General features: G+C 37.5%; 1 protein-coding gene across 1 annotated transcript in view; it reads right to left on the minus strand.

Moving 5' to 3' along the window:
• Nucleotides 1-63: 63 nt before the first annotated feature.
• Nucleotides 64-26,369, minus strand: part of PDPK1 (3-phosphoinositide dependent protein kinase 1) — a gene marked incomplete at its 5' end in the record, with an annotated part of 36,690 nt that continues 10,384 nt past the window's right edge. The window contains 13 exons of the mRNA XM_086473221.1: nucleotides 64-5,106; nucleotides 5,628-5,780; nucleotides 6,676-6,733; nucleotides 7,377-7,594; nucleotides 8,001-8,174; nucleotides 9,397-9,493; nucleotides 9,989-10,057; nucleotides 11,543-11,618; nucleotides 12,406-12,503; nucleotides 14,875-15,019; nucleotides 16,235-16,372; nucleotides 16,575-16,617; nucleotides 20,665-20,934. Coding sequence (XP_086329347.1) covers nucleotides 4,999-5,106; nucleotides 5,628-5,780; nucleotides 6,676-6,733; nucleotides 7,377-7,594; nucleotides 8,001-8,174; nucleotides 9,397-9,493; nucleotides 9,989-10,057; nucleotides 11,543-11,618; nucleotides 12,406-12,503; nucleotides 14,875-15,019; nucleotides 16,235-16,372; nucleotides 16,575-16,617; nucleotides 20,665-20,934 — 1,647 coding nt within the window. The remainder of the gene's footprint in view (nucleotides 5,107-5,627; nucleotides 5,781-6,675; nucleotides 6,734-7,376; nucleotides 7,595-8,000; nucleotides 8,175-9,396; nucleotides 9,494-9,988; nucleotides 10,058-11,542; nucleotides 11,619-12,405; nucleotides 12,504-14,874; nucleotides 15,020-16,234; nucleotides 16,373-16,574; nucleotides 16,618-20,664; nucleotides 20,935-26,369) is intronic.

Genomic DNA, 26,369 nt, shown 5'->3' on the forward strand with positions numbered 1-26,369 from the left:
GCTGGACCGGGGGTCCGCGCGCCCGCCCGCCCCCCGCGGCGCAAGGAAGAGGCGGAGCCGGGCCAGGACCCTACATGCCTTTATTACCGACCGCGAGTGAAAGCGAACTCCGTCATCCCGTCACTAACTACACGTCTACAGCACAGAGATCTGCCGAGAGGAGAACGAACAGTCATTAAATTATGAGATATGATTAAATCATCGACCAATAGAAAATTTATATAATAAAGCCAGAAAAAAGGTGTAAAATATAGTTTACAATAATTATTCACATTCAAGGCTGTACATCAATACATACAACACCATGGCCCCGAACATGAATTCAATCCAAATAATTCATATATTAGAATTTAAATAACACAGACTGAACTAGAGGCCAACAAGAGCCAGCAAATAACCTTATAAGAATAAAAATACAAAAGTGTGTATCTTATATCATTGCATTATTTGCTTCTGTTTTCACGAGGTTGTGGAGGAGGGGAAGATTGTTTTGTGGTGTCTGTTGAGAGGGGGTGGGGTTGTTCAGGTTTTTTTTTCTTTTATCTGTACATCACAGTTACAGCTACAAACCAGGCAGAGGATATTACACACGTAACTGACTGCCACCAACCTGAAAACAGCTAGCATACAACTATCAAAACTGATCGTGGTTCCCAGTTCCTATTTTTCTCTCTTTTGTCAGATACAGTAATGGTAAGTTCTGCTACAATTCAGAACATTTGCCACATCCAATCTGAGTTAGTACATGGTCATAGGAAGCTTTGTCAAATGGCAACCATCTCCATTCACTACCATGCTGACAGACCGATCAGGTTATTGGGTGCTTAAGAACCTCTTCCCATTGTTTGCTGCATAAAAGTCGTATTTCTTCTAAGGAAGAATTAACATTCTTAAATTACCAGTCTTACCTTAACTGAAAGCATGCCATTTCAGGTCAGAGAATTACTTGTTTGTAAGCTCACTTGATCAACTGATGGATAACCTGTGTCATGAAGCTGTGCAGGGAACTTCCATTTGATAATAAAATATTTGCATAAATTACAGGCATTCAGCAAAATTTCAGATATAAATACCACACCTATTTGTGTAATTCACTAGTAGAAAGAATGATCAGAATCCACAGACCACATCTTTAGGCAACTATTAATACACCAGTTTTCTCCTCAGCAAGGTGTTGAAATCAAATGCTTTGTCCACAGGTCGAAGGAAGTAATTGTGTTGACTTTACTAAATCATTCAAAAGAAACTGTTAAATGTACATGTGGGAAATCCTCAGGATTCTTCAAAGTTCCCAGCACAAAATGTAATGAGATATCAAGCACATTAAATTAATCATCTTGAAATATGAAAATGGATTACAATTACCACATCTTTGTTTCAACCTACAGTTTCTTCTGGGCTTATATATAGCGTGTGTGTGTGTATATATATACGCACACACATACATATACACACACACACACACTTCACAACTAAATCACATCAGAAGGAGAAAAGCAGGTAGAGGACAGTGCTGACAGTTTGATGTCTGCAGTGTCTACGTGCTTAGGAAATGAGATCTTAATAGGTAATGTCAGTCTGCTCACAATGCCTCAACACTGCGTCTGAAGCAAGTCTTCCTTAATTCAAATCCTTCTCAAAACTGGACTTTAAGGCCAATGGTAATAAACTCATCTCTTTAGTTTATCAAAGTACCTTTAAACTTCCCATGCTGGGCTGGAAACCAAATAGAACAGTGCGATTCAAAAACCCTTTTAGCAGTTGTACTTCATCCTTCCTTAAGCTCCACCTCACAGAAAACAGATGCAATAAACATCTTCCTGAAGTTCAAGTCCCAAGCAAAACAAAATTGCAACATTACTGACCAGATTCTTTATAAATGATTGGCAATTGTTCAAAATGCAAAAGATGAAATGAATCAGTCAACAGATTGGGTTTTCAGTAGGTTTGCAGTGAGCAGTCTGAAGAAAAGTCTTCAAGGGCCTAACAACCCTTTTTGAGCTTTGAAAGACCTCAGATAAAGAGCAGAGAAATTAACTGGTATATCTGCAGCTTTGAAGAACCTCCCTTGCACATTTCATTCCATGAACTCCCATGAACCACAGGAGTGAACTTCAGGACAAAGGTCTGAAGCTACCCCACTTAAGACACAGGCATTTCAAACAGGAACCAGCCCTTCATAGTATGCAGCACCTGCCAACACACATTTAAGTGGACAAACTGGTAAAACATACTTAAATCCACACGATTGCTTTGTCTTGCCTCACTCTATTCTTCTGCTGTCTTTCAAAACCACAGGTTTCACTTACAGTCCAAGACAGATAGATACCTCTCCCAGAAAAGTTCTAGTCCCTTCCCAAAAAAGCAGCAGCTAAGGAAGACTTGATTTGGATCACAGAAGTTCTATGGGGAGGGATGCCTGTAAGAGACACTCACAGTCTTCTAAAGACAGCATTGCCCAAAGGAAAAAGGAATACTAGAATGCAGACATCAGCCTTCCAGACGCTTTCTTGATAGCTTAATGCTACCAAGATTTCTTTGGCTGAAAGCTTTTGGTGGGCAGGACAGAATTCTATTGAGAGAGGATTTTCGAGGTCTGAAAAAGCAGAGCGAGTACTTTGATATGGCAAAATGACTACAAGTCAAAGTATTACAGAAAACATGTTTAAGCATTTCTAGATTTCCACCTAGTGAACAAGCCAATGGAGACCACTCCATCTCTTAATGAAGCTAAGGTGTTTGCTACTAACAGAACAACTTTGACAATCTTTTTATGAGGCCAAGTTTTGTCACACTGACAGCAGTGGCACCATGAATCTCCATCACCACCAAGCTTTCCCGTATGAAGCTGGGACTACATCTACATCTCTACACCAAAGACTAAATCCAAAAGCGGCAGGGTTGCCTCCAGTGGACCCAATACACGGCTGGAATTTGACAGCCAGAGAACAAATGGATAGCACTGCAACAAACTTAATGCATGTCATCTTGGTTAGAACAGTAAATAACACAGACACAGATAAAAGCTTTACTGTGCTATTCAAATTTTAGTGACAAAGAGTGTATCTTGTATGTGATGAAATTTATCATGATGCAAAGGGAACGGTATTGTCTTTCTCATCTCAACCATTTACAGGACACCTTAGCTCCCTTAACACGATACCTCTGTGAGCCAGTGATTTACTTTTGTCAACTCTGTACATGGTGAGATAACAGAAGACTGCAAAATGTAGTTCCTCCAAAAGAAAAGGGAACTGCACTCTTTCCTTTGAAGACTGAAAGATACTGCAAAAGCTGAACTGTCAAATTCAGCTGTATAACAGTTTTTAAGAGATCAGTAATAAACCTGCTTCACCCTGTACAACAACAAAATATCCAACATGCATGAGTTTTCTGAGAAATCCTGATTAGCCACTGCTTTTAAAATACTGCTTCTAGAACTCATGCCCATGAGTTTTTCTGTATTGTGGTGGGACATTTCTTTCTTTGGTGGAAGCAAAAGCACATCACGGTATAAGACCTTACAACACAAATAGATTGTACATGTAGAAGGTGAATAAATAGGTGTGATGTTTACACTGCTTTTAAAACAAGGAAGGAATGCCTTTGTCCAGACCTAGGTCACTTCTCTCTGCAAGGTTTAGGAACATGGGCATCTTGAAAACACCATTAGGGAAGTTGTTTTTAGCACATAGAAAGTTACATCTTTGCAATGTTACAAGAAATGTTTGACCACAAAAAAGCCTTAACTTGAAGAGGATAAAGTAGATAGATATGAAAAATATTTTCATTTTATAGATATGCCTTAAGTACCATATATTTTTTCCCTTTGTATCAGTATTTTCCTTTGAATTTTTAACCAGTTTAGTTTATGGATCTAATATTTCTATTGCATACTTTTTTTTCAGAGCTGCTAAATACTTGGCCAAGGACCAAAAATAGAATTATTGGTACATCTCATTATACATGAGACAAAAAAAAGTCAAGTAATCAATTGTACAAAGCTTTCATACTTCCTTCTCTACCCAGGTAAATAGGTTGGCCCCACTAAAATGCACAATACATACACACCCTGGAAAGAAAGCTTCTAGCCCTCATCTCCTGAAAAGGTGAAAAACTATTTACTACTTCAATAGTAACCTCCCACCCCCCATACTAACTAGTTACTTTTAGTTAGCATTAGTTAAAAGCATGCTGGTAAGTTTATTGTCCGTTGATTAAACACACATGATTCATATTAAAATTTAAATTGAATGTTTAAAATCTTACATGCTTCAGAAGCCAACATTTCAGTTTTAGAAAACTTTCAGTGCCATGTTCAGCATTTTACTCTCTCAAAATCTGTATCATTGCAGCCTGTCTGCCAGACACATACATCTGATTCATTCACATAATTACTGAAGTACCACATAAATCCTGCAACCAGAACTATATCAGGAATTACACAAGGGTGCAACTGACCTGGCTACAAATGCCATATACCAATAAGCTGGCGGACTGTGCAGAAAGGAAGAAAAAACAAAAGAGGTGGTGCTTAGGAGAGGCATATAAAAGCTCCCTGATGAAATAACAGTTTAATGATACTCTGAAAGTCACAGAAAACTCCAGCCCCATAAAATGCAAGGCTGGTACATGATTCAGCGTGTGTGCGTGTGGATTGGTTTTAACTCATCTTACGTGAAGCTGGTAATGCAAGGTCTATCCACTAGTCTGCAGCAGAAATTGAGCTGAAGTGCACAAAAGCAAGATCTTCACTGCAATGATATGCATGTGGAAGCCTCAACAGAAGCACAAAGAGCGAGCAAAGCGACCCTGAATTCCATTAGGTTTTTGCTTTTCTTTTTTTCTTTCTTAAAAAAAAAAAACCCACAACAGAACATTTCAGACATATGCTTCCCCTTGAGATGGTAATAGGTGGGTTGAAAAGATTCCTCTGATCGGCTGCACACGGAGTTCTAGCAGCAAGTAGGGAAACTGGGAAATTTTGGATGAGCTTGACTATTTAGCAGCATTCTGGTGGTATCTGTGCCGCCAAACTTCATGTATCTTTTTGCACCATTTATGAGCATTCCCACTCGGGTCCATCAGGTAATATGTCCTGTTTGGCTATAAGCGAACAACATTTTAATGAGTACTCCAAACACAGTTTAACCAAAAAGCAGTAATTATTCTGCCAATAAAATAATTATTCAGAATCAGTTAATAAACTTTCTAAAAGTTAAATCCAATTACAGTTATATAACATTATACAGTACTGAATAACCATACATCTGGCATCTCAATACTGTTAAACAGTCAACTGAATATACTGTTGGTACACTCCTTGTGATCCACTATATACAGAGGGCTAAATTTTAAAAGTGCTTAAGAACTTCCTTCAAATACCAAAGTGCACTTATAGTTTATTTACACATGAATAATAAAAAATACACTCATATTTCTGTAGGAAATGCACGTATCCGGTTTGGTGGTGGTTTTGGTTTGTTTTGGGTTTTTTTGGGTTTTTTAAAATTAAGGCTAACAACACTTGTATTTAAAGAATTCTATTTTATCCAGAAAAATCTGTTAACAGCTTACAACTGCCCAAGGACCTTTGTGCAACTTACAAAGAAGTTAAAGTCACTTACTGTGTGAACAAAAAATGTCTTAAAATTCTTTGCTTCTGGCCGCAACTCTGAAGACCATGGAATTTCTCCTTTTAGAACTTTGTTGACAGGATCCACGTAATACAGGTGGGGCCCTTCTGTGAGCAGCAACTGGCGCCGACGTGCAAACAATCCCTAAGAAGAAAAGTAGAAGCAGCAATGCAAAAAAAAATTAGGAAAAAAATTCAGAAATCTACACATTTACATTAACAACAGAAGTAAAATTTAAAAAGCTCAGTGATAGGATAGTACATTTGAGCTTGGGAGACTTTTGTTTTGTTTTCCTTTTGCTTTACCTATTTGACCTCACTCCTTTTTTAGGGGGTTGCAGTGCTTTCCCACTGCATGGCAAAACACAAGTAATATTTTAAGAAAGCATCTTCAAGTTCTAACAAAACATAAAACAACTAGCTGGACAGAGCGAAGCAAAATCTATTTGTCAAAGATTCCAGCACAGAACTCAATACTCATGATTTTGTGGACAAAATTAGGAACAAGCAGGTAGTAACTCAGGTGAAAGAGAACCAACATTCCTGTAAAGCTGACAGAGACTATGGTCGCTCAGCCGTACCATGTTAAAGTTAATACTTAAAGCTGTTGTAGTGTCACCTCTACCTCTCAGGATACAGGCACTAGTTGGATCCAGGAAAAACACCACAGTTAAGGATAATATGGGCTCATATTTTATTTTCCGATATTTGTGGCTCAATCCACATGCAGAAATGCATCAAGACAGTGTTCAGTGGGCTGTATCAGATTGGGAGGAGGAAGGGGAACAAGAACTTGTTTACTACGGTCTTGAAATGAAAGCATCAATAGCACATTTACTTTTAGCCTTTCGAAAAATCAAGAGGACACCATTAAGAATTAAGAAAAAATAATGTATTCACAAGAAGAGAGTACATTTAAAAAAAAATTTGACACAAATAAGTTAAACAAGGAAGCTCTAAAACAGGCTCCTTATCCATGTGCAACTGTGCAAAAGTGTGACAGCTGAATCTTGTTATAGGGAATTAAGAAAAGCCCTTACCTTTCTTTTGTCCACTGGACCCATTTTCAGGATTAAGTTATTTTCTACAAACTGATGCCTTAAAAAAAAAAAAAAAAGAAAAACTGTTACTCCAGAAGTAATTCTTCCCCAGAAAAAGCTTTTATTATTATTATTAAGCAATTTTCCATGTCTCTCCCTAGTGCCTCCTTTTCCACCAAAAGGAGACTACTTTACTAGATGAGTTTTGGACTCTTCCTTATTCCAAGTCAAAGAGTTTTTTTTCTAAAATCTGACAGGGAGGCGGCGGAGGGGGAATCACAAATAAGAAACTGCTCTCAAAAGTGAAGAGAAACACTGGTAAGTACATGGTCTGGAGGTATTTTGGTTGGATATCAACAGAATATTATAGTTAAAAAACCCCGACTTATGGCAACTGTAAGAAAGAAGGAACCTTTTCTAGTTCCAGGACTCTGTAGAGGGAAGACTTCTCAGCACAGGTATAACATCATTTCTGCCTATTTATAAAACATACTCCACAACATCTTTTAGACCTTGTAAATTCTAGAGACATAGTATTACTTTTTGCTGCTATTGCTTAGACGTCAAGAAAAATCTCATTGCTGTTTGCTTGAAGATATAAGATTGACAAATATTAATTTGAATCAAAATAACTTATTTTTCTGGATTCCTTACTGCTATGCAAGTAACAGAGGAGCTATATTCAAAGATCTTGATCTTACCAAGGATTTCCACCAGCTTGTTTTGCCAGAAGTAACCTCTTTTCATCTTCAGAAAACTGTAAGTCCAGCTCAAAGGAATTGTTGTCAAGATCATGAATATATTGTTCAATATTTCCTCCTGAAGTCTGTGGCGTACTTGTCTCCGGAGCAGACAGTGAATGGGAAGAGGCAGAACTAGAAACTTGCATGCAACCAAACTGACTCAGGAGATTGTCATACTAAAGGAGGAAACAAAATGAAGCACAGAAATTCCTTTGATTAAAAAGCTTATTTTGCACAAAACTAATTAGAAGCACGTGGCTTTTAATCTAAGCGTGCTTTTAAGCGTGCTTTTGTTTATGCTTTTGGGCAAAAAGACAGCCTACTTTCTACAGTATAGATTAACAGCCACTTATCCGAAAAGGTATACTTGGCCAAAATCAAGACGAACAGTACTTTCCCCAAACATTCACTTTGACAGAAAAAAAAAGCTGAGTAGCTCAATTTTATATTAGATTCTTAATAATTGAGTCTTCATTGAAATATAACTGATCAGTAGTTTCAATAAAATATTTAATATGCAATAACTGTGCTTTAATGAAAGCCTCAGGCAGCAGAGCTGAATACAGCAATAGAGAAACATACATTCCCGTAACAGTCTTCATCATCCTCTGACATAGCAGGTAAATATGCTGTAAGTTTTGGGGGTGTCTGAAGATGTAGATTCTCCCACACAATGGACTCGAAGAAGGGGTGAGCCTTAAGAGGTCCATATCCTCCCATTTCTTCACAACCTAATCTGTTGGTAGCATCTAGAACCTGAGCAAATTAAAATTAAGTTAACATACATAAAAATAATGACAAGGAAGGGGTGAGTACATTCACATTTGCACAGCAGCATGCGAAAACTTAAAAACCAGTTGGTCTCACTGCCCTAAGCATACATATCTAGAATATAAAGAGACTGCTTATAATACAAGATGTTATTTGTCAGTATGGCTTGTCAGCAACATTTTGTATTAGACCAGCACACAGATGTAGAGAAAGGAGCACTTTGGGTCCACACAGTTTTTTGGCTTTGTTTCTCCATAAAGACAGAAACAAAACCAAGTAAACATACAGAGAAGGCCTGATGGAACGTAGCTCATTTAAGTATAGCCCAGCATCACGTTCTAGTGATGCAAGAAGCTGCAGAAGCTATAGTTGGTGTCAAACATCAACCTCTCAAGCACCCTAAAATCACACTGTTCTCAGGATGTTGATGCAACCTGGACCTTACCATTCAGCAGGCAGGGGACTGGCCACAGATCTCGCCTGGAAACAGGAACATGGTGCTAGGCCCTTTACAACGGTTGCACTCATCAGCATCCAGAAACGTAAGACTCAGAATTTCCTCCTCACCTGCTGCCCCATGCTAGTAGGTGAGATTACAGAAAGCTTATACCACCCAAAATGTTCTCTGCATATTTGTTTTAGTGTCATGGCTATATCTCGCTGACGAGACAGAACTATTTTTTCTTTCTAGCTGTCAAACATGAACATGCAGAGTAATTCTTTGGCTGATACTACTGAAACATGCATTAAGAGCAAGTTAAGTGCATGCTAAAATGTAAGGCAAGTTGATTTACATTGTAATTACTATATCTCCCCGTGATGTACGGAACACTGTTTTCAACTAAACGATTCGTTATACAACTCAACAAGAATTAATGAGTAATATATAAATCCAAGCATTTGAATCTTAACTTCTATGTGTAACTTCTGTCTGTAATGCACAGTATTTAGAACCATTTGCTTCCATTTCACTGAGAGATATTCTTTGTCCATGCTTTAGAATTCAGATTTTAAAAAAATCATAGTCTAAGTGCTGTTTAATAACGGATGTTGATTTTCAAGGCACTCCCCTATGCAGTCAATAATGCTTACAATCATTCTTATTATAAGGTTTGCAACAGAGTGCATAGAAACTTTTTTCCTAAAGAACTACATAAGCTGAATGTTTCCAATATCATCAAATCATTTAACAGCAGCAAATATTTACCAATAGTTTTTCAACAAGGTCTTTTGCTTTGGGAAAAAATTTTTCTGGAAAGTCATATTCCAACTTTATGATCTTCTGGAATATAAGATACTCATTTCTGCAAAACAGAAAAATATTAGCTCTTGTTATTAGTTCTGCATGGTTCTTTCACCTTAACAGTGCATAACCTGGACAATTATTAAACGGGAGATCTACAAGTTAAGTCACATTCCCATAAACCTTCCTAGGGTAAAGGGGTACAGTCTTCCCAGTATCTATGATCCTGTAAGCACCAGATACTTGAATAATAACAAGAAAAGTTCAAATGGCTCAATACAGAGGCGCCTCATACCCTCTCCATGTAGGCATAGTTACCTTTATGGTCTAAATTACATGTCAAATCCTAGGACAAATTAAGGAATCTCTCTCAGGAACTCTAGTTATAGCTATCTAAGCATCTTCATGACATCAGAAAGGACAAACAAGGCAGGCATGACATTAACACCAACATTGCACCATGAAAAGTTGTACTTCAGAACTGGCAGTAAAGTAAAAGCCAAAACCAAGTCGGTATATTTATGATCCATGTGTAAAGAATCATTTTAAATCTTACCCAGCTCTAAATGGAGGCAATCCAGCTACAAGCTGATATATTATACATCCCAGAGCCCAGAGGTCAGAGCTTCAAAAGAAAGAGGAAAAAACATATAGTATGTTTTCATATAAGTAGTATTTAAACTGTAATTAAAAAAAAAAAACCCAAATCTTAAGCGTCTGCTGGTTAGAACACAGCATGAACAAATCGGACAAACCTGCCTAGCACAATTTCCACACCACTTTCACTTCTTTCCTTGATAGAAGAGTAGGCTAGCAACACAGCTTTCCAACAACTGACTACAAGCACATGTGCAAGACAGCTGAATTCTCAGTCAAAATAATTAGCAGGTATGTAATGAGCCTAAAACGAATACTTATTATGCACTACCACAAGTCAAAGATGCATCCAACTTAATGCAACATATGTTCCTTCAGAATTAAAATCCTTTCCTCTAAATATTTTATTTAAAAAAAAAAAAGAAAAGAGTCACATCACAGCTTTTTCACTTAAAGCTTTCCTTAAGACACAGACAAAAAGGCAGGCTACATGGTATACGGTTGAGGGAAAATTAAGTTTTAGCATGTTGGCCTGAAAGAGTATTTTTAACTCATTTTACCTCAAGAAAAACTATACATAGATTTGATTAAAGTTTAGAAGTCTTCCTCACGGAAGACTAAAATACTAACAAAGACTCAAAAATACTCAGAGTTTTCTGTAAAGATGAAGCATTATGTAACTCCTAAAAGGAGGCAATAGCCTCATGAAGTCTTTCCATTAGCCAAACCAGTCAAAACCTCTTTACTAGAGGCAAAAGTGGAAAGTCTAATGGTATTTCTATCACTTCAAGAAATGCTAGTGGTAATTACCACAGTTTCATATAAAACATCTCTTTTCCCTATGATTTGTCAGTGATTGCTTTGACTATTCTTCCATCACTGTAATAAAACACAAACAGAACACTCTGTAGGTTACCATCAAGGATCAATTTAAATGAGATAAGAAATTTCTTAAGGATATCGCTCATACCAGGTACAGAGATGAGCCTAAAACCATTGCAAACTCCAAGCACAACTTAACAAAGATAACTGCAAGTTGATCCAAATCGAAGTCAAAGAAAAACTCTAGCCTTTCCCCTAACTGACAGAATGTGATATTCTGTTGCTTTTACAGCAGGAATTACCATATTAGAGCAAGCTTAGAGCAAGGTTATATAAAACAGAATTAAAATAATTACATTATTTGGATAACAGAAACATTTTTGCTGATTTATTTATGGGTAAGAGGAATCCAACTTCACATTACACACCTCCTTCTCCTGACACCACCTAAACCTGTCTGTAGAACTCCAGAAGGTAGATGAACTGAGGAAACCAGCACTCAAACAAGAAGCAATACTTGTTGAGAAAAAGTGTATTTAAACTCTCTTAAAAAAAAAAAAACCTTTTTACTCAAGCATCTTGTTTCTCTGAAATACTAAGCTTGCTTGGTTGATTTATGCCCTCCCCTCTCTTCCATTTGACAGTATCCTGACAGAATCAGTAAAGTTGTGAAATACAATAGAGTCCTCACCTTTTACAGGCAGATTTCTCTGTCAGCAGTTCTGGAGAAACATACTGCGCTGTCCCTACAAATGAGTTTGCCCGTGCTGGCAAGAAAATTGAAAGAAATAAGCAAATACATACTTATGGAGCAGTCAACCTCCCCCTTTTCCCCCTGCCCCAACCCAGTTAAAAAAAAAACCAAAAGGTAATCTATTATTGCAAGTTGTGTAATGCTACAAAGAACTCATGGGAACTTCATTTCTCTAGCCATCCACAAAACCTGCTTGGAAGAGACAAATCAACTTATCTCAGTGATACTCATTTGGTTTAAGATGCTAGGCATTTAGGCACTTCAGTTAGGTATAAAATCTACCAACACAAGCTTACTACATTCAAGTAAAAAAAAAAAAAAGTTTACCAAATTCAGTTCAGCCTACTGCTTTTTTCAGGCATTGTTTGCAGCATCAATAATTCACAGGTTAATACTAAGCAACTAGTCACACAAGAATTCTGTAACCTTCACATTTGAGCAACTCTGATAGTTGCTGGGATTAAATACATAAGGACAGTGAAAACTTACTGCTCCAGCTGAGACATAGTAACTGTATGTTCATATTCTTGTCTTGCAAATGAAGAGTAATTTGAAGTAGTTTAACTTCCCACTCTATTTGGCAATCTAGCTGGCTATACCACTACACCAAATAGTACCTCTTCTGACATAATCTAAGCAGTGACAGTCAAAACCGTTTCAAGATCTCTCAGTGATTTTGTTAGATAAGAGGTAATGATATTTGACAGTTACAATTTAATAAATGCAACATACATACATTTTCAAAGGACCACTTGCTATAGTTATCTGTGTCACATGATAAAGAAAATAATGGCATATACCTTGTCTGCTATCTGCAGATAATACTTTTGCTGTTCCAAAGTCTGTTATTTGAATGTGCATATCTTCATTTAACAAGATGTTCTCTGGCTTAAGGTCCCTGGAAAAGGTAAATTTTTATATTTAAACACCACAGAAAGTTGCAAAACCGTCTTGTGACTTATGTACATAATGCAATCATAAGTGATGCAGGCATTCTATAAACCTTGTTGTGTCAACTTTCCTCTAACTTGCAGCTGTCAACATGCAGACTGCTAACAGATTTTGAAAAGCCCATTAACATTTTTTCCAAAAAGATCTGAAGTAATGAATAACCTCAAAACTAAGCTATTGTGCATCTCACTTGTTCAACAAAAATTAAAAGACCCAACAAACCGCTTCCAAGACAAACTGATGTGGCAGTAAGATCTTCTAGGCCTATTTACTGAGTGCAAAACTCCAGTTAGTCAAACAATGGCAATCCTGCCCCCAGCTAAATGTTCAGAACAGATAAGAACTGTAAACCACCTCCATTCTTTAAGAATGGCCTGTTTACATTTGCCACATACAAACCCATATATAATCTGTATTTCCAACGTATGCATGTCATTTGTATGGACTACCTCCAATTCTGAATAAAACCAGACCTCAGTCTCATACACAAATATATAGCAATATAGAGTTAGATATCAAGAGGTTTGTTAGCAACAACAGAAAAAAAATAGCATCAGGTTACACTGTTATATTATTTACTTTGCACCAAGTTTCCCCAGTTGACACAAAAAAAATTACCTATTTCCCTCCTAAGAAGTATCTCTGGATGCTCACAAAAAAAAAAAATCTAGAAGCATGGGAGTTGTTTTGGTTGACTGCTTAAGAAAAGTCAGTGCAAATTCAAAGCTGTTTCCATCAACCACTGTGCAGCATTATTTTCCTCAGATTACAGCCCCCTATTATTGAAAAGCATGGGTTGTGCAGCTGTACAGTTTAAAGCGTGAGGACTAGCACAGAGAGCAACTGGAATGTAGTAATTGCAACACAGAAGTGACAAAAGTCCTGTTCGTTTTCCTGTATTCTGAGAGACAAGTAGAAAGTCAATGAACGGAATGGACCTTTTTAACAGTTCTGTGTGGAGTTTTTTTATATATATACATGTATGTATATATAATGTATTCTACACACACATATGCACACAGTTTATATAATATATAATATGGATATGTGATATTAAGATTATATTATGGATCTCGGATATAACTATCTATCTAGATACATTCAGAGATCTGTAGTAATTTTTCCAGAGTAGCCTGGCATCTTAAAGTGGTTCCACCTCACGTTGTATTTCTTTAGGTAGCAGAAAATCCCAAGAGCTTTCAGGCACTGCTAGAGCTATGGACTTATATTATAAACTTTGTATAAAGATCTCTGTTGCACAATTTTACTGTTTTACGTTGAGCTTCTCATAGTGGCCTTCATATGAAGACAACTATAAAGCAGCTCTTTTACAATACAAGATTTTCAATGTAGGCTCAGTAATACTGGCAATTATGCTATATTCATTTTATAAGCGTTCTCCCAGTCTAACACATGGGCTATACTATCAAAGTGAAACTGGGAGTTCTTGAACTTCTTTTCCCCGCCCTGTAGAAAATTTTATGCTCTAGTACTCTCCACATCCAGCCCCCTTAGATGCTATTCCCAATTATTTTGTGGACAAGTATTAGGAAAATACTTTGTCCTTCTAAACATAACTGAAAGTAGTAATAATACCATCAGAATTATAATCAGTCAGCTTTTTCCCCAACTAGCATCTACTGTTCCATGAACAACTGCTTGGGAACCTACAGACACAATAGATTTTTTTTTTTTTTTTTTTACCCAAAAAGAAATTCTGCAGCTCAGATTTCTTACAGTTTTAATTTGTTTAATAAACATGAATGACAACACATGCTTATCCAGACAATATAATTACATTAAGAAAACTACGAAGGTCCTATAAAAACTGCTAAATTTCACCAGTTATTGTTCAGCTTTGTGGAAATTGTTCACTCAGTGAAGAATGACATACATTAATTTTATTTTTCTTGATGACATGCCGCACACTAATTCACACACTAGCATAATTCTACTTACTTTTGGCATATAACACTTTAGAAAAAAAAAAAGTTAGTTAAGAAGTCAGTTTCTGTTTTCAGACCAACTCATAAAGCTTGAAAAAGACAAGCTTTTGGTAATGTTAATTCTAGGCCAAAAAGTTTTCTTACTTTTTCACCCGCTAGAACAGTGGGTCTATCAACAGAGACTGGTTCTCCTCCTAAAGTTCTCTTTGTTTAGCTCCCTATGTTAACAACAGTACTAATGCTAATGAAATGCTATTATGCTCTCATTAGCTTTCCACAAAATCCATGTTTGCTTCAGACTTCACAAAGAACACTTCTACAAAAAACACCTTGTGCATAATCAAATGCATGTTTGTCTCAGCTTTGTATTACCTGTGAATTATTCCTTTCCCATGCAAATACTCCAGGGCTGATACAATTTCAGCAGTGTAAAACCTGGTACAGGTCTCATCAAAGGAGCCAATTTTGCGTATATACTTTAGCAGCTCTCCATTTTTGGCATAGCTAAGCCCAAAATCTGAATGTAAATATATAGTTAAGGTCTATCACTAAATGATTCTGAACCAAAAAATCCCCACACCTCATTCCAAAGAAAAGAACAATACTAAAAATATATGAACAACAGGGACAAAGTGAAGTTGGCTAATTTGAAAATTTACATGGTAGCAACCCAAAACAATTTCTTAAATATATTAACAACCGAGGAAACAGGTCCCAATTTCTTAGCATAACTAAGACTACATAAAGGGTTAAATTCGTAGTTTTTTCCCATGAGTCACCTGAATAATTAATTTAAACTCTATACATAACTGCCCTCAAAGAGAACTATTTACAGTCATAACTAGCATTCAACCTGAGTTTAAAATTGCCCCATCATCTGGAAAGTTCCAAAGTCAGCCCAGTGTTCAATGGGCAAATATTTATATTACAAGAGAGTGCCTGTAAGTTCTGTTAGTGCACGTGCGTATGCGTGCACGTGTGTACACAGGCATGATATAGGGCCTGTTAGGACTGCTAGCAGCCCCTGAAAAACACAGCTACTTACTGACCCATCCCTTTACCCTCGGCACAGCCAATTCAAAGCAGGAAGTTTAGGAGGAAATTCACGTGATTAACCTTTTCTTCATTGTGGGGGGAAGGAAGGAAAAGCCCACTGCAAAGCAATGAGCTTTCACGATGAAACCACTTCGCAATTACTGTCAGAAAGACAACTTGGGAAACAGTGCCCCAAACAGAAGTTTCAGCTTTCTATCACTAAGGTTATTCTGTAAACACTTTTATGTAAGATAAATTAATAGATCTAATTGTTCAAATATGAAATAGCAGTAAATATAGCTGACTACCCCTATTTTAAACATCAGAATTGTGGTGTTCTACTGTATATATCAGAAATAAAACATTTCTAAAACATTTCTCATACAGCCTCCACTTTTTTTTTTTTAATTATTATTTCAAACTTAAGATTGTTGCAAGTGACCCTTCAGCAATTACCACATGGACAATGTAAGTTATTGCTTTATTCATCTCCCCCGTCCCTCAAGTCACTCACTCTTCTCTTTGAGGGGCACAGTCATTCAATTTGCTTAATTTCTATTAAAACTATGATGGCAAAAATTGCATCACAAACATCGAGTTATTTTCATCATTCCTGTTACACAGGTTTCAAAGGAACCAAAACTGAGGATTGTTACTTTTAGAAGTGTTACAGCAAGTTTTAAAACACAAAGGATACATAGCTTTTCATCATCCTGAAAGGTGAAGTAGAGTTTCACAAAAAAAGGGTGATCCAGGCGGGACATTACATCTCTCTCTCGTGTCACATATGGCACCTTGTTTTCTTTTATGATATGACGTTTTTCTAGAATTTTAACTTAATGAAAAAAAAGAGAGTGAAAACGCAGGAGGTACAACCAAATGAAGTCCATCTAAGTAATTTTTTGGGGGTTGGTTTTTTTGTTAGATAAAAATCATCATAAAACTACTAATTCTGTCTTTTGAACAGGTGTTTTGTGACAGGACTACATTGATACTGTATTTTTTAAAAAGTTCATGCTGAAGAAGTCAATACTTACTGGCATATTCTCTAGAACTTGCCAGTTCTCGAGCCAAGACAACCTGTTGCCAGATGAGAGAAAAAAAATATTGTAACCATTCATTAAAGACATACACTAACATTGGTTTTGATCTTCCAGTAGGTATTTAGAATACTGATTGCCCAAAATAAGTTATCACAACTGCAATCTGCAAAATATCTAAGCACATGTTCATATCACGCTGGCTTCAGCAAGACCTCTGCAGAAATTCATTTCAGCATAACAACACTTGTTTTGCTAAAAGACTTACACACCTGACTAGGTAATCACTTTTTTTTTTAGAAGAATTCTGAAGGTTGTAACATCACAGTAAATTGCCAAATCTTCTTAAAGGGGAAAAAAAAAGGCAAGCAACAAGTACGCTGTGGAATATTCATACAAAATTTAACTGTCACAGTACTTTTTCTTAATATAAATGGCAAAATTTGAAAGATAAATTTTATCTGAAAGATGAAAAGAAGACAGAGCTTTCAACTATTTACAGTTTGTTAGGAAAAAGATTTAAAGGGAAAGGGAAATGAGAGATTCCCAATTAGTAGAAGCAAGGGATAAAGTTTCAGGCAAGCAGTTCTACATTTTTGAAAAGAAAAGCTTTCAGAGGAACACAAAGTTCATCTTCAAGAAAGAACTTCTATAAAAGGCAACTTCTAAGACAATCTGAAAAGTCCTCTTGCATGAATTTGAGCAATAACCTTGTAACAATAGATGACTAAGATGACTACAGTTTGTGTTTCTCTTTATTTTAAGTTTATATCCATTCCTACACCTTGCTAGAATTTCAACATTATACTATTCTATTTATTTATTTTTAAATCACTGCAGCAGGCTTGCTTCTAATCCACTTCTCATTATATTCTAAGCCCTTGCAAAATCAGTTACAACAGTACTCCATAAATATTATTAGATATGCCTGATACTAAACATTAGGCATTTAGGCAAAGGAGCTTCTAAATAAGGCACTTTTTCAGGTGGAAGAAATGCATGCAGTTGCACTCTTTCAGTATTAGAAAACTGGTATCTCAGTTCAGTAGTAAAAGGCACCTTTAATTTTCTAAAAAAGTTCATCTTTTAAAAACACACGGAAGTTCACAGTATTTTATCAATGAAAATCTCCACTAGAAACAACCAGTCTGTTACAAGCTGGATCTCTGCACAAAGATTTTTTTAGACCCTTCTGTGTACACAGGTGACATTATTTAAAGCTGTGCAATCAAATGAGAATGTTCTTACCTTTCCTTATTTTTCTTGCCAGGTTTCTTCAATCAAGCCTACCATTAAAGCTACTGACAGCAGGTCACTTAAAGTCAGTTGTTAAATAAACACCAGACACATAGTGCTAACTTTCTGCATTTTGCAAACCGACACTTTTACATTTTCATGAAATAATTGCGTGCCATCAGTAACCCAAAAGTCCAACAAGCAATCTTGCCTATATACACACACACATAGAGTCCGTAGTCAGATGGCAGACGTGATCAACTGACACAGGTGAAAATTTGTCTTGGTTAATAACTCTCAAACCTCAATAGTTCTAAAGACTGACTCTCCTCCAGTCCTGTACAGTACCTAATTTTCTAACATTAGATTTCAGATTTATTACCCTCATACTTACATTGATATTGAGCAGCTGTGTTTCAAGTAGACGAGATTCACTATCTACCTCCTCGCACAAGTACTTGGGTAGTCTCAAGTCCCTTCCTCACTGAATAAATCTGAGTATACTGTATATCCTAGTTTCCTCCTAACTAATAATCCACAAAAAATAGTAGAATCACACACAAAAAAAGAAAAAACCTCACAGAGGAACACGTTAATAGCACATCTCTTATCAGAGGCCTGAATCTTATCCACCACATGGGAAGTAATATCAATGAGAAATGTAAATTCTTACAGAAAGGAATTAGACTTTAGACAGGTAGCTTAAAAAAAAACACAAAAAACAAACACAAAACCAAAATAATTTCCAGAACATGTAAAGTTGTAAGCTGCAAATTCAGAAACAGCAAGGCAAGAAACATAGTTAAAGGTCTCAAAGTGGAGGAAGGTGAGGAAAGAGCAGCAGAGAACCCTCAACAGAGGCCAACATAATTGGCAGACATGGCCAAGTCCAACTCTAAATTTCAACAAATACTTCAGATTGCCAGAGATTAAGTCTGCATTTAAGAAATGGTTTTGGTCAGACACTCATACTTCCTTAGAGCTCCTCCCGTTTTTAAGAGAAGCCTCATTTATACATGGAGACAAAACGGGGCGGGGGGGGGGGGAATTAATTACCAGCTGCATAAAAGGAGGCGAGCAGGAAAACATGCTGTGCTGGTTTTGGACGGGACAGAGTTAATTCTCTTCACGGTACCTAGTATGGGCTACATTTTGGATTTGTGCTGAGAACAGTGTTGATAACAGGGATGTTTTCGTTACTGCTGAGCAGTGCTCACGCAGACCCCAGGCCTTTTCTGCTTCTCACCCCACCCTACCAGCGAGCAGGCTAGGGGTGCATAAGAAGCTGGGAGGGGACACAGCTGGGACAACTGACTCCAACTGACAAAAGGGATATTCCATACGACATCACGCTCAGCATATAAAGCCAGGCGAATAAGAAGGAAGCAGAGGACATTTGGAGCTACGGCATTTTGTCTTCCCAAGTCACAACTATGCCTGATGGAGCCCAGCTTACATGGAGATTGCTGAACACCTGCCTGTGATGGGAAGCAGCGAATTAATTCCTTGGTTTGCTTTGCTTGTGTGCATGGGTTTTGCTTTACTTATTAAACTGTCTCTATCTCAACACAAGAGTTTTCTTGCTTTTATGATTCTCTCCCCATCCCACCATGGGCGGTGGGGGGAGCAGGGCAGGGGGCACACAGCAAGCGAGCAGCTGTGTGGGTCTTAGTTGCCAGCTGGGGTTAAACCACAACATATGCCTACCCAAACATGATAATCATAATTCTGCCACCACCTAACAGATACTACTCTGACAGGATCTTGAAGCTGTCTACAAAGCAAGTACATTCTCATTACTTTGAAAGGACAGAGGATCTGTTAATATCAAGCATGGCTCCAAGAACAGTTACAGCTGCAGAATGTGGCCCCACAAAATTGCAGAATGCCCTGAAGAAAAAAAATCCCCTGAGGCGAGATCATGTGCATCTCTGCTGAATTTGAAATACAACACCGGCACCAGGTAGAGTTTGTCTTAGCTTAACAGAAGTCAAGAAAACAGAATATATTCATTACGACCCTGAGCAAATGATTATTTTTCATCTTTTCTTTTTTTTTTTAAATTTGAAGCTGTCATTGGAGGCATGGTAATATGAAGTTCCCTGCCTTTTGAGATGAACACTTTTCAGTCAGAATATTGGTGAAGATCTTGGGAAGTACAATGAGATCTCTGAATCTACAACCATGCTTGGTAAGAACAAAGCATACGGTTTTTAACAAGGTGTTTTGATAACAACGTGACGATACACGTCCCACAGATCAAGAGCTCTGGTGCCAATACATCAGAGGGTTGTGCTGCCATCCCAGAGGGACTTCAACAGACTGGAGAAACGGGTAGGCAGGAATGTCATGCAGTTCCCCTTTTTGAACCGCAAACTTCTCCTCCTGGGGAGGAATAATGCCATGAACCAGTATACGCCGGGGGCCGATGGGCTGGAAAGCAGCTTTGCAGAAGAGGACCCGGGGTCCTGGTAGACACCAATCTGAACATGAGCCAGCAATGTGCCTTGGCACATGACAAACTCCTACCCCAGTTCCAATCCTTTATATCATAAAATTTTAACATAACCCATTATGCTATCAAGCTTACATTAGAAAGCAATGTCTCCTAAAAATGCAAGTATCAAGTCATCAGGATACCTTTTAAACTCAACAGAAGTTCCACTGTACTTGAAAAGTCAGCACTCATATTTAGTGTAACAATTTTAATAGTTAAACTTAAAACACTATGTCTCCCTCATTTGCTCCACAAGCTGCTCTCTCTAGATTTAAATCTCAGCAATATTACTTGCACACTAAATTTTGAAGTTTATCTAAGATATTTGGCACTTTTTATAAGAAGTAAAGTTACCGTTGAAAAAGATCCTTCACCCAGAATTTTCCCAAATTTGAAGTCATCAGGTCGTTTCTTTCGAGGCTGTGGAGCCTGCTGTCCCGTATGTTGCTGCAAGGAGTTTGGACTAGATCTTGATTCAGCTGCAGTGCCCTCCATGTTAGTTCCCTGTCTGCTGCCACAGGTGGAAATGACAGATGGAGTGCTGGAATCTGCTTGGTTCCTCACCATTGATGGGGATGAACAGGAGCACAGCACCACACTAGACTGGATTGGAACAGCATCATACTGAAAAGAGAAACAAAACTGTTATTCCCATACCTTCAAATAGTTACCACACAATCTGCACTTTATTTCCATATGAGCATCATATAAAGTCCTATTTGAAAGGGTTATCGTTAAAATGTCTTTAGGAGGGAATGTATTATTTATTTTGGAAATGGCAGCTCTTAATTTGTTAAACAACTCTGTTTAGGTTATGCTGTGCACATACATTCAGCCGTAAGTCAAAAGTCTGAACACTTCAATTCAAAAATGCTTCCTTTCAAACTGAAAAAAATGTTGCCTAACACCAAGGTATCAAATTTCATGGTATATTCTCCTACAAATAACATGATCTTTAAACTTTATTTCTTGCTTAGAGACAGAGCCATCCATACAATCTTAACAAGTAACAGTTTTCCAGAAACTAAAAGAATTATCTAGTTATGCAATGAACACCTGTATTCACAAGTAACATTAGAGATTCAAGTTACAATGAACTGTAAATGAACAAGTAAAGCATGAAAGCTTTAATGGAGACAAAGAATACATTCCTACATTTTTACCTGGAATCTCACTCTCTCCAAAAGTGTTTCTCTTTAATACACATTGGGGAAGGACAGGAAGAAAAGAGAGAACAACATACAAAAGGCTGGAGGGTTTCATAACCATCAGTATCTAATACTTTTTTTGAAGAAAGCTCTGGTCCATGACCTTTTAAAATAAGGGAGATTACACTACTTAAATTGTACATATGGTCACATAAAGACATCCCAATTCCAAAACAAAGAACCAGATATAGCCCAGAAAACAGCAAGTACAAAAAGATACACTCCAAATACTAATTCTTGTAATATATAAAGCAAATCATCACTTGGTACCTTTTTATCAATTTTCACCGAGTAAGAACAAGGAAACTTCTTAAGCTGCTTTCCCTTCCTGTTGGTAATATATCTCCATTAGTCCGTCAGGCGTCTGCTTCAAATGTTTTACTTGAAACTGCCCAGAAAACACAGACAATAGGGGAGCTCTGCTGAACTACCTCTGACAATAAAAACTGAAAGTGTATGTAAAACAGAGGGAATGTTTCAAAAAATTAACACCATGTTTGAACATTATTTTTAATCTCAGTATTCTAACATACATCCAGTAGAACGAAACCATGACTTAAAGAAATTCTCTCAACCTCAAAACGGATGTGTTATACAACCTTGACCTAGTCTGTAACATACCTCATGTTGATATTCAAATAAAAATGTACACTTACACTTTCAAAGTGAGATGAAAGTAATGAGGTCAAAAAGAGTACAGCTAAAACTCTCAATTTCCTCCACTCTCCATGATTGATATATAAGTATCAATCCTGCAAGACTGAAAATTAACTACGATCAAGAACTATTCTAAACAATATCTTCCAAGAAGCATAAGGGAAGATTCTCTTTCAAATCTGAGTGCAGACTACTTGCTGCAGGATCTCTGTTGCTCCTTAGGGCTTTTTCCAAGAACTATGACTACACCGGTCAGGCAGCAGATCAAGGATAGGTAACAGCTTCTTTTATTAGACCTTTGTGACACAGCAGAGACTGATGAGGAATCCACCTGTAACCATAGCTACTTGCTGCATTTTGTACAGCTTTTGTGAGGACAAAACAGGGGGCAAGGCTAGGGGAGGACTTGCAAGACAGATGGGAGAATTTTCCATTTCAAAAAGTTCACTAACTCCCCCAGAGTGCAATATATGCCTCTACCCAGGATCGGTTATGCAGCATTCTTCCCTTTGAAGAGATGAAAGCATATTGACACTATTATGAAAACAGTACATACACGTTACAGTTTGTGTGCTGTAGGTCACAGTTCCTTTTATGTCTTCTACGCAGATATTTTAGCTGACACCTTCCCCAGACTAGTCACCATCCCTAGCATTCTCATAGCCCAGCTGAACCACCTTTCCTTCAGATAGCTACTCAAACAGCAGTCTGTATAGAGGTACACAGTTGCTAGAATTAAAACCAGATGTAGTCTTTCCTATCAAGAGCGCAGCAAGGCTACACAAGCATGACTGCTCAACAACTGAAGCAATGCCAATCAAGAAACATCTCATTAATTGAAATACAGTAAATAAAAACCACATGCACACAGACTAAATATTAGTATTTAAATGACAAACTGGCTGCAGTCAGGCTATTCTAGAGCAACTGAGGGTTTACGATTAAACAAAGCAGCAGCATTGTGGGGGATCTGATTAGACTCTGCAGCTAGCAAGATAACCTTCAAAAAACAAACAATGAAAAAAAAGAAAAGAAAAAAAATGAGACCACCACAAAAGCACCAGAGAGCACTCAGAGAAAGGGGGAAAAAGGTGTTGGATGAAGTATATTTCCTTGCACAATGTCTGAAACTAAGACATGATGAATATTAAGTATAGAAAAGTCCTAGGGGAAAAAAAAAAAAAAAAACAGGAGTAAAGTACTTGGTAGGAAGAGAAGGTTACTTCCAGCCAAGGTATAACGTCAGTTAGTCCCCTGACTTGCTCAAAGGAAAGTCAAGATTAAGAACAAGAGGGACAGACCAAGATGCAATAGATTTAAAGTACTGGTTACCTAAGAAGTGACAGAACTATGCAACTAGGTATGTTGCGCCTGAACATTTATAGAAAAGGTCACTCCTACACTTGTCTTTCCACACTCCATGTGTTCTTGTTCAGTATTTTGTGTCCTGTATTATCTACCTTCTCAGTCTTATTTTGAAAGACTCCAAAAAACATGTCTGCAGAGACTATATGTGCTTCTACACAAATGTCTTCACATATGCCAGAGACAGAATACCGGTTAGCTCATCTGGTCAAACCTTGTACAGCCACTCTTCTGCAAAAATCAGATTTAAGATGCTGCTTCTGCTAGATACTTTTTCAGTGAGATATAAAGCCAATCTCTGGAGAATTAAAAAAGCTTCTAAAACTGTGTCTGCAGTTCTCAAAAGCTTGAGGATGCTCTCCTTACAGCAATTATCAATATTTAACAGCTAGCAAGCCAGTGAAAGCACAGACCCTCACATAGTGACAAGAACAACAGACTTACCTGTTGCATGTGGTGGACCACTGTGGACCACATGAATAACCACTGATCTAATCATTCTATTTTTGCTTTTAAAAACTAGCCTCTAAGACTACCTACTTTCCCAGGCTCTTAAGGGTGGTTTCCAATTTACTTCCATATAGAAATTGTTTCCTTCTTACTGCAACATACTGAGTTTGAAAACCTAATAAGGAAGAAACAAATCTGCTGAAGATCAGACACATCAAAATCTTCATTAACTAATTTTCACTAAATCATGAGAAACGGGCTTCCTTTTATTTACTTGTCATGTGAATTAAGTCCTTATATCCTTATACTGTTCTCTTCCCCTCTTGCCTGCAAACAGTAGAAATAAACTTTAAGAGAAGAAAACTTTCATCACTGCAAAAAGCCCACTAGATATCATGACATTCTTCCTTTTTTACTTTCCTCACCCCGCTTTGTATGAAAAGCCAGTCACAGGAAAAGCTCCCAGCTATCCAAAAGGACCTATACCTTTTGGAATCCTTTTTGTAATTCAGCATTTTGACAACAGCACTACAACTTTTACTACATCTAAGCACACAGTATGCATCAAACAAATACCACGCTGCTCTAAAGCAAGTACAACCACAACAACAGCACCTCTGCTAGCAGATTTTTCCCACCGCAAAATCTGCAACGCTGCTGACACAGTTCTATCAACACTAACAGCAGCAAAAAATACTTGTAGAGACTGGGCCTTCTGAAGCTTCCAGTATCTTCTACTTCTGTCCTAACTGACAGGATACTAAACCCTGAAGATGACTGAGAATATCTTTGCTACCACTGAAACTAATTTCTGTTACAAAGAAAGTCAGTGTGTGTAGGGTCCTAACCTATCACTTGTGTGTTAACACTGAGTCTTAGCTGCTCACTGTATTACTCAATCTCCAGCTGCATTAAGACAGGGTAGACAGGATCAGAAAAGCTCTTCCATCCACTTAACTATGAGGCCAATTTTTTTGGAAGCAGATCTTGCTAACAGAGAGTACTATTTACACAAAGCAACATGAGCTCTGCACCTCAACTAGTACACTTGTTTTGATTATAAACAATGCTGATGAGATTGTGTAAGCAAGAACACTGGCACAACCCTCTTACAAATGTTTTTTATGGTAAACTGTATTACAGGTCTACTAAATGAAGTAATACAGATACATAAAAACATTTGATGGTATTATATAATGTCTGAAATACAGAATACTGTTGAGGAAAACTAATACAGGACATATTCTATCTAAATTCTTGAACAACTTATAATTAATGTTTATAAATACATAAGGGACGAGCATCAGGAGGATGGAGCTAGGCTCTTCTTGGTGATGGCCAATGACAGGACAAGGGGCAACGGGTGCAAGCTGGAGCACAGGAGGTTCCACATTAATATAAGGAAAAACTTTTTCACTGTGAGGGTGGCAGAGCACTGGAACAGGCTGCCCAGAGAGGGTGTGGAGTCTCCTTCTCTGGAGACATTCAAAACCCGCCTGGACATGTTCCTGGATGACCTGTTCTAGGTGGTCCTGCTCTGGCAGGGTGGCTGGACTAGATGATCTTTTGAGGTCCCTTCCAACCCCTAACACTCTGTGAGTCTGTGTGTAATAGTCATCCCCAAACAAGGTTCTCTTCCAGTTCACACCTGGATTGCCTCTCAAGCCAAAAACATTGAAAGAAAAAAAAAATAGTTGCATGAATTTAAAGACTGAGAAAAAAAAACCCCACACCATTTGGAAAAAAAAAAGTGTATCTCCTACTTAAAGCAATCTACAGCTTTTGGTAAAACAGACAAACAGCGAGACTTTACTTTTGCTTCTACCAAAACATTACTACAAATTAAAATATGGTCCAAGAACTCAGGCATTATGATGGGAAATAAGTGGACAAAGAACTTAAGCTAGTCCATACCTGATTATACAGAACTAGAAAGCATCAACTAGGAGAAGCAAAGTCTTACTGCTGCTAGTACTGTGCAAACATTAAGGAGAAAACCAAAACAAACCAGTTCCACGAGAAAATTAAGACACTGAACTCCTGGAAAAACATTTAATCATCTGACTAGACTAAGCTCCTGAAATCTGTGTTTATTAAAGAATCTGACTGTTTTAGCCTTGTGGTATCAGAGAACACAGAAGTCTAAAAATTAGGATCACCTGCAATTCAACACAAGTCTTACTGGATATAAGAATTAGAGTGGTGTATGTGGCAAGAGTTAAAACTAAATTACGATAAGAAGTTCACAGACCATCATGAAGATAAAACAATACAAACATGTATGCCCAGTCTGCTTAAGAAACTGTAAGATTCAGAAAGCACCACAGCAGCATTCCAGGATAACTATGAACTAATCTTTTCACTTGCAAATGGAATTTC

The sequence above is a fragment of the Leptosomus discolor genome, chromosome 14 (genome assembly GCF_034619465.1).
Source record: "Leptosomus discolor isolate bLepDis1 chromosome 14, bLepDis1.hap2, whole genome shotgun sequence".
Classification (NCBI taxonomy): Eukaryota; Metazoa; Chordata; class Aves; order Leptosomiformes; family Leptosomidae; genus Leptosomus; species Leptosomus discolor.